We start from the raw sequence: 13,300 nt of genomic DNA on the forward strand, positions 1-13,300 counted from the left end.
GGCGTCTAGTCACGAAAACGTAGGGGGGGGGGGGGGGAGGAATGTATTTTTCAAAATCTAGGGATGTAAAAATGTTGCTGTTTTTCAGTCTTTTTTGATGTTAATAATCCAAAAAAGTATTTTTCAGTAGGAATACCAAAAGAAGGTATTTTCCAAATCTATTGGGAGAAATTCCCCCTCCCCTTTCCCTAAATTAACGTCCCTGACTGTTATACCTAAAGGTCAGATTGTAAATTATCAAACTCCTGAAATAATTGCGAAAATATGTGTGCTGGGCTGCATTCAAAGGGTGGATCTGGAGGGCAATGTATATTCAATCACACTTCTATCCTTCTGATTTACGTTATATGTGCTGATAGTCTCTTTGGGAACATCTTAGCAAATGGTTTTTGGCAATTAACTAAGACGTGTGAAAATGTCATATACGAATTTTAGGCATAACAACCACGATATATATATTGAAATTCAGTTTTTAATAATTAACTTGGTTTTCCTACATATACCTGAAACTGCTTTTAACGTAAAGAGAGGCTGTATTTTCAAACTAAACTTTTTAGAAAATCCCCTATAGAGATTTTACTTTGGAAATCGTGAAGACGCTTATCCCTCTACTTGCTTACTCGTACTAGTGCTTGAAGCAAGACACAGCGTTAGCTTTCCCTGGTGTCCAACAGCTTCGTCGTGGTGATATACCATTTGTTTCTGTCTTTCGTGAGCAGCTTAACCAGTTCAAACAAAGACTTTTGTCGTCTCCTCCTATACCTTCTGAGTCCACTTAGCGGTTCCGGAATGACGCTCCTTCGTGTTTTCTTCCGCTAACCTTGTCTCTTCCTTCACCCGGGTGGAGGAATGTTCTTAGTGACTTTGCTGACAAAAGTGCTTTTAGGGCTCGTTCGATCCTGTTGTTGCTGGCTGTGAATGCAAACTCAACTGTATTAATTTTACTTTTGCTTATATTTCAGTTGTACCAGAACATAGAGTCTTCACGTATCTTCAGCAAGATATGAGCAACATTAACGCCATATTAAATTCAAGTGATGTTGGTGAATATCTAAAGCTGTCAGCAGATGGACTAGAGGTTTTTTTCTTGTCATCATTAGTTTTTTTGTAGCTTTACCATTGTAGGTTTTGTTTTGTTTTTTCAAAGTACTTAATGACTAATAACTTTTCAAAAAAAAAGGATATTCACCATAAATAATGGCAGAAAAAGAACCAACAAACTTTACAAACGTTTTTTTTTCCGTTTTAAACTTATATAGTAAGTTATATAGACCAAGGAAATCCTAATAAAAAAATGGGTTTGGGGGTATGGGGACCCCCCTCCGACAAAAAATGGTCCCAAATGCTTTTATCTCGATTGGTTTCAAACTTATATTTGAAAGTCCTCGAGTGAAGGAAACTCCAATGCACAAAATTAGGTTATAATGTGATATTCTTAAAATGTGAAAAATATCTTTATTTACTTAAAACTAGTTATAATGAAAGTCCTTCGCCCAAGAAGACCCCAGGGAACAAAAAAGATCGAAAATATTATAAGAAATTGAAAAAAAAAGTTTTTATCTCAAATTGTATTAAACAGGGGTTACAAAAAAGGTGTATTTGAGCAGTTGTGTAATGGGACGATCGCCCAAGCTTTCATTTTCAGTCTTGGAAAATTTTAGTTTTTCCAGATAGTATGAAATTATTTGCCAGTTTTTACTACATTTTGAGAAAAATGCTTTTCTAACTTTATTTAACGTTTTCGTGTTACCCTGTTTAGTTTCTGGTAATTCTTGTAATCATCTCTCATGGATGATCATCATGATTGTTTGTTTTGGCATTACTCTGTTGGTATTTCAGCGTTCAAACCGATTTATGTGCTAATATCGTCTTTTAACACCTGGACTTGCAAAAAAAAAACGTATTTATCGACTGGCATTACTAAAGTCTAATAATTTGTTTGTTTTTTTCTTTGAACGAAGTTTGACTTTTTTGTTCCGTATTATAATCCATGGAAATCTTTATACAATTGCCATTTTGCAATATCAATACCTCCTTCACGGGAATTGGTTTAATCGTATGCTCCCCAGATTCACGGAGGATAGGCCTGCTGAGTCAAACCAATGCCTCCTACCCCTGCATTGATGACACCAGGATTCGAACGCCCGTCCTGAAGGACATAGGTTTGTAAAAGCATACCTGTTTCATGGAAATTTTCTTAATCGCAAGCTCCTCAGATTCAGGAAGGTTGGGTTTACAAAGTCACACCAACGACTCCCACCCCAATCGAAAGGATTGGTGTCACAAGGATTCGAACTTCCGTCCTGAAGGACTTTGGATTGTGAATCAAGCGTGCCATACAATGGCTATGGGTGAAAACCACATTTATAATCATTTTGGGTTTCAGCTATCGTGGGTAATGCAGGGAATAGTCAATCTGGACTTGTCCCAGTTCAAGGTAAGAACAGGGCCACAATTAGTGATAAAGAAAGAATTAAAGAAAGGTGGACAGAGCATTTTGAGAATGTGCAAAACTGTTTTTAACTTAGACCTAAGTAAACAATATAAAAATATGAAAAAGTTTGTGACACTTTAGACATGAAGGAAAAATTAGTGCCAGTACTAAAAGGATTAAAAAATAATAAAGCCCCGGATACTGATAGTGGGGTTAATGAGTTTCTTAAATATGGTGTTTATGAGGTTAGAAATAAGTTACTGAATATTAGGAATATGATTTTTGAAAATGCTTAGTAATTTTAGAAAAGCTCTAATTAAAACCCACTATAAGAAGGTAATAAGAGTGAGTGTGGTAATCACCGAGGAATTAGCTTGGTTTCTGTAGGTAGCAGATTACGTAGTATAATGGTACTTTTTAAACTTGAAAATGCTGTAGATAAAATTTTAAGAGAAGAATTGTGTGCTTTTAGGAAAAGGAGACCCCTTTAATCCTTATCTTTATTGATTATGAGCAAGTGTTTGATGCAACCAATAGAAGAGCTTTAGCGAAAGTCCTATCCTTTTATGGTACTCCAGGTCAAAGGGATTAGTGCTATGGACGAGAATAGCATTGCTACAGTTAAGGTAGGAAGTGAGTTTAGTAGCTGGTTTTGCATTGAATCAGGAGTTAAGTAGGGTAGATTTCTATCCCCATTTTTTTTGGACCATTTTGATGGACTTTGTCCTAGGGAACACGGCAAAGTCTATGCGATAGCATGAAATAAAATGGGAAAGAAAATACTCCTAAACTTAGATTATGCTGATGGTTTGGCTGTTCTAGATGAAAATGCTAGCAAAATAAATTACTTTTGGAGATTTTGAGAGTTTAGGGTGCAAGAATAGGTTTGAAAAATTGCACTAAGAACACTAAATCGCTTAGACTGGGAACAAGTGAAGGTGAACAGGTGATGTTGGGTAACGGGATGGTTGATCAAGTGGATAGCTCTAATTACGTGGGTAGTATTATTAGTAAAGATGGTGGATGTAGTGACGATATTAAGAGTAGAATAGCCAAGACCCAGAGTGCTTTATATAGTTGAAAAAAAGTTCGGAAGAATGGGAAGAAAACCTACGACTTTCTAGAAGAGAGTCTGTATTAGAATATTGGAAGCTACAGTGATGACAGTTAGCAAGTATGGCTCCGAAAACTGGGCGCTCTAAAAGACGGAGAAGGATTTGTTAGACGTTTTGCGGAAGAATTGTCTTGGGTACCTTGGGAGGTTTTGGGTACCTGTCCGACTGACCGTATTTCAAACAGTAAGCTGTACAAAATATGTAAATGCCGTTTTCTAGGGCTATAATTAGAGAAAGATTGATGTGGCTAGGACACGTTATTCGGATGAAGGGTGACAGATTACCGAAGATCATCCTTTTGGGTCAATCATCTGGGGCGAAACGAAGAGCGGATCTCCCCTGAACGGGTGGGCGGAGGGCGTAGGGATGAATTAAGGGGATGTGGAACTTCTTGGAAGGGTGTAAAGAGAGAGGCTTTGAATAGATTGGGATGGAGGAAAAGCGAGCGTAGCTATGTTGGCCTCAGGTGATTTGGTGCTGCAGTGAGTTGTTTGTAGTAATTTAAGATAATGGACATCGTAAGTTAATGTCCACAGTTAGTTGAAATAAAAATATAGCTCAATAAAATTCGACTTGGTGTGCCTATGAGATTCCATAAATTTAACGTATTTGATTGGTTATGAATTCATTTGACCACATTGCCATTCTATAAATAAAATGAAAATATAGAAATACTTTATGATTTTTCTTGTATATTTCACCTGTTCAATCTTGTTTTTATTGATAAACGAATGTGAAGCCGAAATATTCAGGCTTATTTCTAGTTTACTTTATTCACTTCCTTCATTGAAAATTTACTTCCTACATAGATGTTTCCAAATCTTCATTTTGTTTGAATAGTTGCTTTATTTTCCCAATAATAAACAAATCAGCTTAATTTCCTTGCAATACTTGGAAAACTTGCAAGACATACATGATTACTAACAGTATCATTATTCCTAAGAGCCTAGAATATCTACAGAACTGAGAGACAGGGTAGTTTGTGCCATTAAAATTAAGGGCCAAAATTTTAACGGAAGACATAGCAACTACTGCCTCATTTGTGATCCAGCAGCTAGTGCAGCATCGGAAGATAGAAACGCAGCTGCAGCTACTGCATTGTAGTAGCTACTCATCTGTTTATTCATTTGTCCAAAGCTAAAGCTCGTTATTTGGCGGGAAAGAGGTGTACTGAATTTCCCGAAAAATAAACTGCGTCTTTTGGCTTGGAAATGAGACATAAATAGTTTTGTTTCAATTATGTATGCTCAATGAAGCCTTACCTCCTAAATTTTGTGTAATAAGGAGTTGCACAAAGAAAAAGATAGTTTCCTTGTAAAACATATCTTGTCTCAAACAGTTTGAAATTTTAACGCAAGACTTAGCAGCCTCCGCATTTGTATTCTTTAATCTGTAATTTTCAAAGACTGAAGCTTTTGATTTGACTGGACAGAGGTGTATAGAATTGTCAAAAAACACATTCTGTAGCATGGAATTTAGACATATTCAGTTCAGTTATGTATGCTGTGTGAATGTTGAGTACGGAAATTTTGTGGAATTAGTTGTACCACAGAGAAACAGTAATTTTTTTTTTTTTTTTTTTGCAAAATATCTCCTGACTCAGTTTAGTACAAATTTCATGCCTGATGACCAATCAGATGGAATTTTACTCTTTGTTCTTTTTACTGGCTTAAAATTTCGCAAAGAAACCAATCAGGTTTTTTAAAGCGGGATGATTGGCTTTCCTTTCTGGCACACGTTAAGGTGTAATGTGCTTGGCTTATGAAAACGCGTCACAGACGTAAATCAATGGAAACAAACCCTACCTTTTGCCTCGGAATTGTAGGAAAATAATCTCACCTTTACTCTTTGGCTTTACCTTAAACTGAATTGGACTGGGTTTTTCAAGCGATATGTATTTCAAAGCTGCGCAGCAACAAAAACTACTATAAAAAAAGATTAAAATTTGAAAATCTTAAGAGTTTTGGTTCGCAGAAGGGATATTAACCCAGAGTAAGAGGCCCCGTTCCGTAGAAAACGAATTTTGAAGCAAACATACAGCTCAACCGCAGCCGAGAATTGAAATTCAATGATCCAATATCTGTTTAAAGCCACTATAATATCTTCACCAATACCTATATTATCACCGATATCTCTTCAATCTCCTAAAGTCACTATTCGAGACGAGGAAATCGAATGGGTGGACCAGTTTATTTGCCTAGGATATGTGACATCCACAAACAACTCTTCAAAAGACATCTAACGACGCCTGGCTTTTGCCTCCACATGCTTCATGTCACCGCACTCTATTCGATAAAATAAATACCTACCCTTAAAACTGAAGATGCGACTTTTCCGTACCTTAATGATTCGAGTTGCAACGTTCGGAACAGAGACATGGACCCTAAAGCCGATGAGAAGCACCGACTGGCGACATTTGAAACTAAATCGCTCCGAAAGCTCAGTGGCATCAGTTACCTTGGCCGAGTACCAAACTAACAATTGCTGTTCTCCTTGAATTACCCTCTAATCATCATGCAGACCAGTAGTAAGCGCCCAATTCGTTGAAAAGGGACAAGGAAACCTACGCCTGAGGCATGGATATGTGTGTATATTTTCAAGTAATTGGGTTACCAGGGTCATTTGCAAAGAGGTATCATTTCTATAGAAGCTATAACAATTTGAAATATCATATGGAATTTGGTTGAAGCTATATACTTTGCTTACGCCCCCGTACCAAACAGGTTTTTTCTGCTAGTCCTATTCTACAGGTCATTACACCTTTGCCAAGAGGAACGAGTATAACTTGATTGGTGATTAGGATTTGAATAAAAGGAATAGTTTTCTTTACAATTCATATTAGTAAGAGAATTGAATTCAAAGAGAATAGTTTATTTGCAAGGATATTAGTGAAAAAAAAAATGAGTGGTGCATTTACATTATTGGAAATTAATGATGGAACCGACAGCAGCAGCAGCAGCAGCGATATACGAGTACCTAATGTAGCTGTGGAAATAACTGCTGGCTGTAGACTATGTCTTGAATGGGACATTATGTATGCGAGATACGTGATATTATTAAGCAAATTTAAGCAGGAGGAGCAGCTGTGTTTTTCTGGAAAAGTAAATATTATCAACATAAATTAACTTCAGTCAGCGTTAGATATCCTATTAAAATATATTGATGAGAACAAAATGCTTCAGAGATAATTATTATTGTAATTATGTTCAAAAAAAATTTTTCTAAATCAATGATATTTTTTTTTCTATAGTAGACTAGCATATATTTCCTAGAGTAGAAAAAAGAATTCTGTTTAGTCTGAAGTTGATCGTGAGAGAGTTAGGAAAAAAAAAAAAAAAAAAAAAAAAAAAAAAAAAAAAACATGGATAGATTTGAGAAAGAGCGAAACACGAGGAATGTAGTGCTTATGGAAAAACATTTGATTCTAGATGATTATTTTATAGAGTTGTCTATTCAAAGGAAGATATTTTCTCGGGGAATGCTTGTCGATATAATGAAAACTGATTCTCCATCATTAGACTATTGTATGAGGCTTCTACATCGTGGTCCAAATGCATTTACACAATTTATTGATATATTGATCACGACACGACAAAATGATATTGTGGATATGCTTCTAAACATTAGTTTAGAAATTTAGGACTTTTTTCATTAGAAAGATGGTGCTCAAGGATGATTTACTCCTCTCTCTCTCTCTCTCAGACAATATTTGTTGTTGCTAGCTCAGTTTCATTGTGGCAGTGAGAGTGTCAACACATAACAAAATGTTCCATACATGTCCGTTATGTATGTACACACAGGGCAGCTGGTCATCAAGTGAGAATTGCACAATGATTGATGAGTATGATGAAAAGTGTAGATTATGCAACCCGTGTAAATTGCCTAGAGGATATGCTATACAAATTAAAGGTTGTAATTCCTGTCTTGAAGAGGCGTGTGACTCTCATCCTAGAGGTCACCTATGCTCCAATTGTAATTATGATAAATGTAAGCAGTGGGAGAGTACATATCCCGATATGATTGGAAAGAATCCTAACCGTGATTTTAGTTTATTGCTACGAGATTGGTATCGTCGTGGTTTTAGATTGTTCTGGGAGGAGGACCCGGGTCAACAATTCAACTGTTGGAACAACAAAAGAATATGGTTTCTACGTCATCGATGTGAAGACATTGGGTGTTATGATAATAAGCCCACTGATTTTTATGTGGCTGTGACGGAATGTGATTCGCCACTTGAGGACACTGTTTGTGAAATTGCTTCAAATACGCAAATTGAAACATGTGAATTCTATAGAATGAATGAGAATAGTATCATTGACTATACAAAGAGATATATCAAGAGTGAAGTCACACTCTACTATAGAAAATGTGACCCTGACATTGCACTACATCAGGATCAGCACACTGCGAATTCAGATAATCTACCTGCACTCGTTGTTGTTGACAAATACCTAGTAGTGGATGAAATCTAAAGAGTAGAACAGTCGTTTTATCATGTATATATATTTCTTTATTAATAAAAAATTTCACATACATCTTTAGAACATTTTATTCTTAGGGCACTAAAATCAATATTAAATACACTTGTAAGTATATTCTCAACTAGAAAGTCGTTTAATTGAGGTAAGTCAACGTAGATGTTGAGAAACTGCTTGTAGGTGTAGCCACGACATCTGAACATGAAAAAGAGTAGTGCATGAAAGCCACATGTCTTAGTCGTTGATTTTGAATCCTGTACTCTAAGTTTATTTTTAATACTGGTTTTCCCAGTGATGTCTATAAATTTTCTTAGACACGGAATGTAGTACTTAACCAATAGGCTAATAGGGTCAGAAAATTCAATATTTTTCTCTATTTACGAGACGCATAAACAATAGCTAGTCTGCAGTGTTTTCTGCCTTCGTTTAACAATGATCAGAGTATTGTTAGCACTTGGAATTTTTTCAATGAAGTCCGAAGGTATGCAATAGGATTTATACTTGGACATATAAGGGTCCATACTGAATACATTGATTATTTTATTTGTGTTTATGGTGCAAGATCTAGTAGAACACTGCCGTCGGGCGTGATTTCCCGAAAGGTTTCAAATTGACTCAGTGATATTAGCGTGATATTCTTAGTCAGAGCATCGGAAAATGTACACTCTAAATTTACATTCCCTGTTCGTACTATGGTCATATCTTGAGTCCCTGACAAGTCCAAAACAATAACCCCATGATTTTTTGAAAACATTGAATCGGTTATTCCATTTTCAAATAGTTGAGAGTCATGATCTAGGGATTGTATGGTCAACTCGTACAGAGTTCTATAGGATTTTTTGTCAAATGATAGAGTGTCCAGTGGACTACCATTCACTTTGCAGACAAGGCAAGATAGACCGAAAAAAATAAAGTCAGAGGGGGATTTAGTCCAGGATCCACCGGCACTGCCACTCTTCACAAAGGCCAAAGCCGATTTTGATGGGATTTCTCCATTGATAAATGATGAGTCGCTATAGCTACGAGAGCCAGCGGCACTGTGTCGTTGATCGGTGATTGTATGGGGGACAAAAAGTATAATGTTGTTACCATTGGCTCTTAGCTTTTCCACTGCCAATGCAACAGAGCTCATAACTTGTTGTTTTCGGACGTGGAGAATTGCCGATGTGATAATGACATTTGCATCGGGTGCTGCAGGAAGTGTTTTTCTCAAAATGAAATTCGATGGTGCCATCTGTAGCTTTATGTCAATCTTGACATTGGGGGGTAGCCATTGGGATATATTGAATATTTCATGATTTATTTTCCCAAGTAGATGAGGCTACTCGGTCCTTGCTGGAGTTGAATCGCTGTCGACATTACCATTTGTTTATGAGATAGAGACCGTTAAGTTTCATCTCGTCTCCTTGTACTCCTTTGTGTTTATCCGAAAGACTTTCGTGTATATTGCCTCTTTGGTTGGGTATCATACTGGGCTCACCAAGTTCAAATTAATTGATTCAATAATTTGCTTGAAGAGGTTGTGTAGAATACAGTTTTCAAAGAAGAGACCATCACCGGCATTTGGAGTTGTATTATCTGACTTTTTCTTCACCACAACATTTAAATCAATAAATGTTGACGACAAATCAATGAAATAGTCTTCATTGGAAAATATTTGAAAGTGTATATTCTCCGAGAGGGGTTGTTGAGGGTGAAATTGTTCATAGTAGCCATACTTGACGCTGACATCAACATTTTCAGCATTGAATAGATTCAATTAGGAACTAATTGATGGATATGATTCCTTGTGGGGGAGATAAGTCATCTTAAGAGACGAAATTCTTGTTTGATCTAACACTCTTTTTCTTTTTCTTCTTCTGCCTATTGGCCTTCATTGTTTTATTCATAAAAGTATTTGTTGATGTCCTTTGCTTCCTAACTCGCATGAGACTGATGAGTGAATGACGCAAACGCTTTCTTTTCAATCCCTCCCCATTTTGTCAAGATTTTAATTGTTCACCAACGGCTCTTGCTGAAGATCTAATATTTTCCTTAACACTCTCCTTGAAATTTTTACCCGAACCCCAGTCCTGTAGTGTGGAGGCAGCAAAATTCGACGCAGCAGGTACAAAATACTTTTTGGAAAGGGGTAGTGCTGAAAGAAATAGCATAGCAAACCGGCTACCAAGACCATAGCCAGACATTGTAGTACGCCCCTTGTAGTAGTCCAATCCATTGCCTATTTGACGTGGACTCAAAGCACCAACATAACAGTCAATATCGGGACAGACAAATGGAATTCTTCTATTATTCATTTTTTAGGTGATTGTACCGTCGTCGTTGACAATGGGTCGAAAATGACATGTAATCACTGCTAAGCCTTTTGAAATTGCTAGAGAATCACCTAATTCGGTTCTTAGTGTTAACTGACAGAGTTCCAAATAGGAAGTGTTTACGGGAATATACTGAAGATGCTTTTTATTGTAGTGGTGAACATGTTCTTGGTTGGTTTTTCGTTCAAGAACTCGTAGGAGGGGAACATTTGAATTACCAACCCTAGATGTTTCCACAAATGAAGCGTAGATAAATATACAAGTGTCCGTGGAGAAGGCAGGTGGGAAGTCAGCAAAAATGAAATTAGTGTTTCCAGCACTTCTATCATTGATTATATTGAGCTTAAAGCCAAGAACGTCCTTTAGGTTATCATTGAGAATAACCTTTTCATTGGCAATAGGTGAATTAATGTAGATCTTGCCCTCCTCCTTTGAATAGTTGAAATGAAAAGCTCCTTTTTTACGAGCAGAAATTCTTTTATTGATAGTACGACATAAATCATTCTTGCAGGTGAGCTCCTCGTAGGGTAATTCAACATATGGATAATCCATCCAATTGATTTTTTGAATTTGTTCTTGATCACCTGGTGGTGGCGGTCAATCATAGGTTCTAATTTTTATTTCATATTTACGATCCTTTATAAGGATATCATAGGTATTTTTGATAATACAGTCGACAAGAGCCACTTCATATGCACCGTCAAATTTGACGGCAGGGGAGAGTTTTTTCCAAAAATCACTTGTCGTATTCAAGTCATTGTAGATAGGATTGGAAACGTTGGACATGAAAGTTACATAGAAATCATTGGGCATTGTCAATATCTTCAACACCGATCCAAGAATCAAAATCAGAGTTGCATCCTAGCCACCGAAAAAGTAACTGTTTCTTACCCCTGCGAGTACGTCTCTTTAATATCTTTTCAATTTGATAGATTTCACTGGCATTTTTAACTTTTTGTAGTTAATATTCATAAAAGCCGCCGAGAATCTCCTCATCTTTGGTATCACGCAGGAGATAAGTTATGGTTTTAGTGTCTAGTATTTTTGCCACCTTAAAAAGTTCTGTGGACCACAAGTAATTCTCCTTTTAAAAAACATTAGTTGTTCTATTAATTCGAACAGTATCACCAACATTGAATTTATTTTTCATCTTCTTGACAGCCGACGATTCATTGGAATACTGTTTAAGAAAGGTGTCAATTGTATCATGATCAGAATGATGAACTTCCGTTGGCGTAGAGTTGGACAATGATCGATGAGGTCGTTGATTATAAATCAACATGATTTTATCAGGATCACGAATAAAAGCCGATGTATTTTTCAATATACAATATCTTGAAATTAAAAGTCGAATAGTTCTTGTCACTCGTTCGACCAATACAGCCTTTATAGTACTGTAACTATGATAGCGAAGTGTACTATATTTCTCTAGTACTTTTGCAACATGGGGATTAAAAAATTCACTACCGCGATCCGTTTGAATTTTTTTATACGAATCCTGTTGGAGAAAACTTTCAATGGCCTGAGCAACTTCAACACCTCTCTTTGATCGAAATGGAATTGCATATGCATAACGACTATAAACACTGATTGCAAGTAAAATGTACTTGTACGGTGTATTGTGACGTCGTTGAATCTCATCTAGAGTCAGGAGATATGCTTGCATTATATGCAATGAGTAAAAGGCTTTAGTTTTCGATATTGATTGGCACGAAGTCTTTGATTTCTATGCAGAGTGTAACTTGACTCATTTTGTAGGTATTCTTGTCCTTTTTTAGAGGGAACACCCGTGACTCTGCAAAGAATAGTGGGGGAACTTAAATTACCGACCTCACCAATATTTTCATAAGCACCTTTCAGAACTTCAACCATTTGGAACGTAAACACGTTGTGTAACGACCGCTACCCTTTTGTATACTGGCCGTTGGTGGTGGTGGTGTTGGTGGTGGTGGTGATGATTAGTTGATACGTCTTCGCTTTTGTCTAGCTATTAGTGGTGTGCTAGTATTTTCCAAAATTGATTTAAAATCTTCTTCTTCAAGTTCATTTTTTAATGGTAACAATGTTGTTGTTGTTGATGATGATGATGATGATGCATGTTCATGTAATTTTTTTTTAATTTGTCTATTGACAATAAGACTTCTAGAGAGTTTTAATGTATTTAGAAAGCTTTATAGAGGAGTGTCAAATGATAATAGTCCTTTACGATTTGTAACCATATCATAGATTAAATCAAGTAGATTATAGCTCTTGCCCTGAATTATAATCCCTGTCCCATTGCTCTCAACTTGAATGTGATCACTTTCCAAGAGATAGGCTAGGAGTCGTTTAATTTGTTCAAGATATTAGTGGGGCATTAGATTTCCAATTTTCAATAAAATTGAATCCAATTCCTCTTTCTTTAATTGTGTTTCAGCAGCAGCAGCAGAATCCTGAGGAGATGATTCTTTTTGGGGATCAGCAGCAGCAGTGGGCTTCGATCGATATGACTTGTGTTTGTCCACTCGGCGAAGTGCATCTTGAAGTAAAAGCAGTTTTTATCATCCTCAATATTCTCATTACCAAAGAATTTACTCAGATTGTTCTCAAAGTGTTCGACGGGTGAGAGAGCGAGTTCTATTGGCGTCAATTTATAGGGTTTTGAAATTCTCTCTCTCTCTTTTAGAGAAAACTGTTTACAAGTCCTGTAATTATTGGCAGTAAAAGTTTGAAAAGGCTACCGCCCGCCTTAAGAAGTTGTTTCCTTTTGAAATTATTTTCTTTCTTTTTAGAGGCCCATGTACGCACAATGGAACGATGTTGCTTTGCCTGTTGCTTAACTAATTCTGGCACTTGAACATTACCCTCGATCAAATTTAAACAAAGTTTGGGTATTAGATTAATGAAATCATTGTCAATACTATGTTTGAGCGTTGTCTTCCTGAGTGAAGGTATTGAAGTGCTTTAAACCATAAACAA

General features: G+C 36.5%; 1 protein-coding gene across 1 annotated transcript in view; it reads left to right on the forward strand.

Annotated features, from left to right (window-relative positions):
- LOC148949264 (RING finger and SPRY domain-containing protein 1-like) overlaps positions 1 to 13,300 on the forward strand; it is a 314,716-nt gene that overhangs the window by 201,237 nt on the left and 100,179 nt on the right. Inside the window, exon 7 of the mRNA XM_089092665.1 lies at positions 963 to 1,078. Coding sequence (XP_088948791.1) covers positions 963 to 1,078 — 116 coding nt within the window. The remainder of the gene's footprint in view (positions 1 to 962; positions 1,079 to 13,300) is intronic.

Source organism: Artemia sp. Qi Xiang Cuo, chromosome 8 (genome assembly GCF_049724085.1).
Source record: "Artemia sp. Qi Xiang Cuo chromosome 8, ASM4972408v1, whole genome shotgun sequence".
Lineage (NCBI taxonomy): Eukaryota > Metazoa > Arthropoda > Branchiopoda > Anostraca > Artemiidae > Artemia > Artemia sp. Qi Xiang Cuo.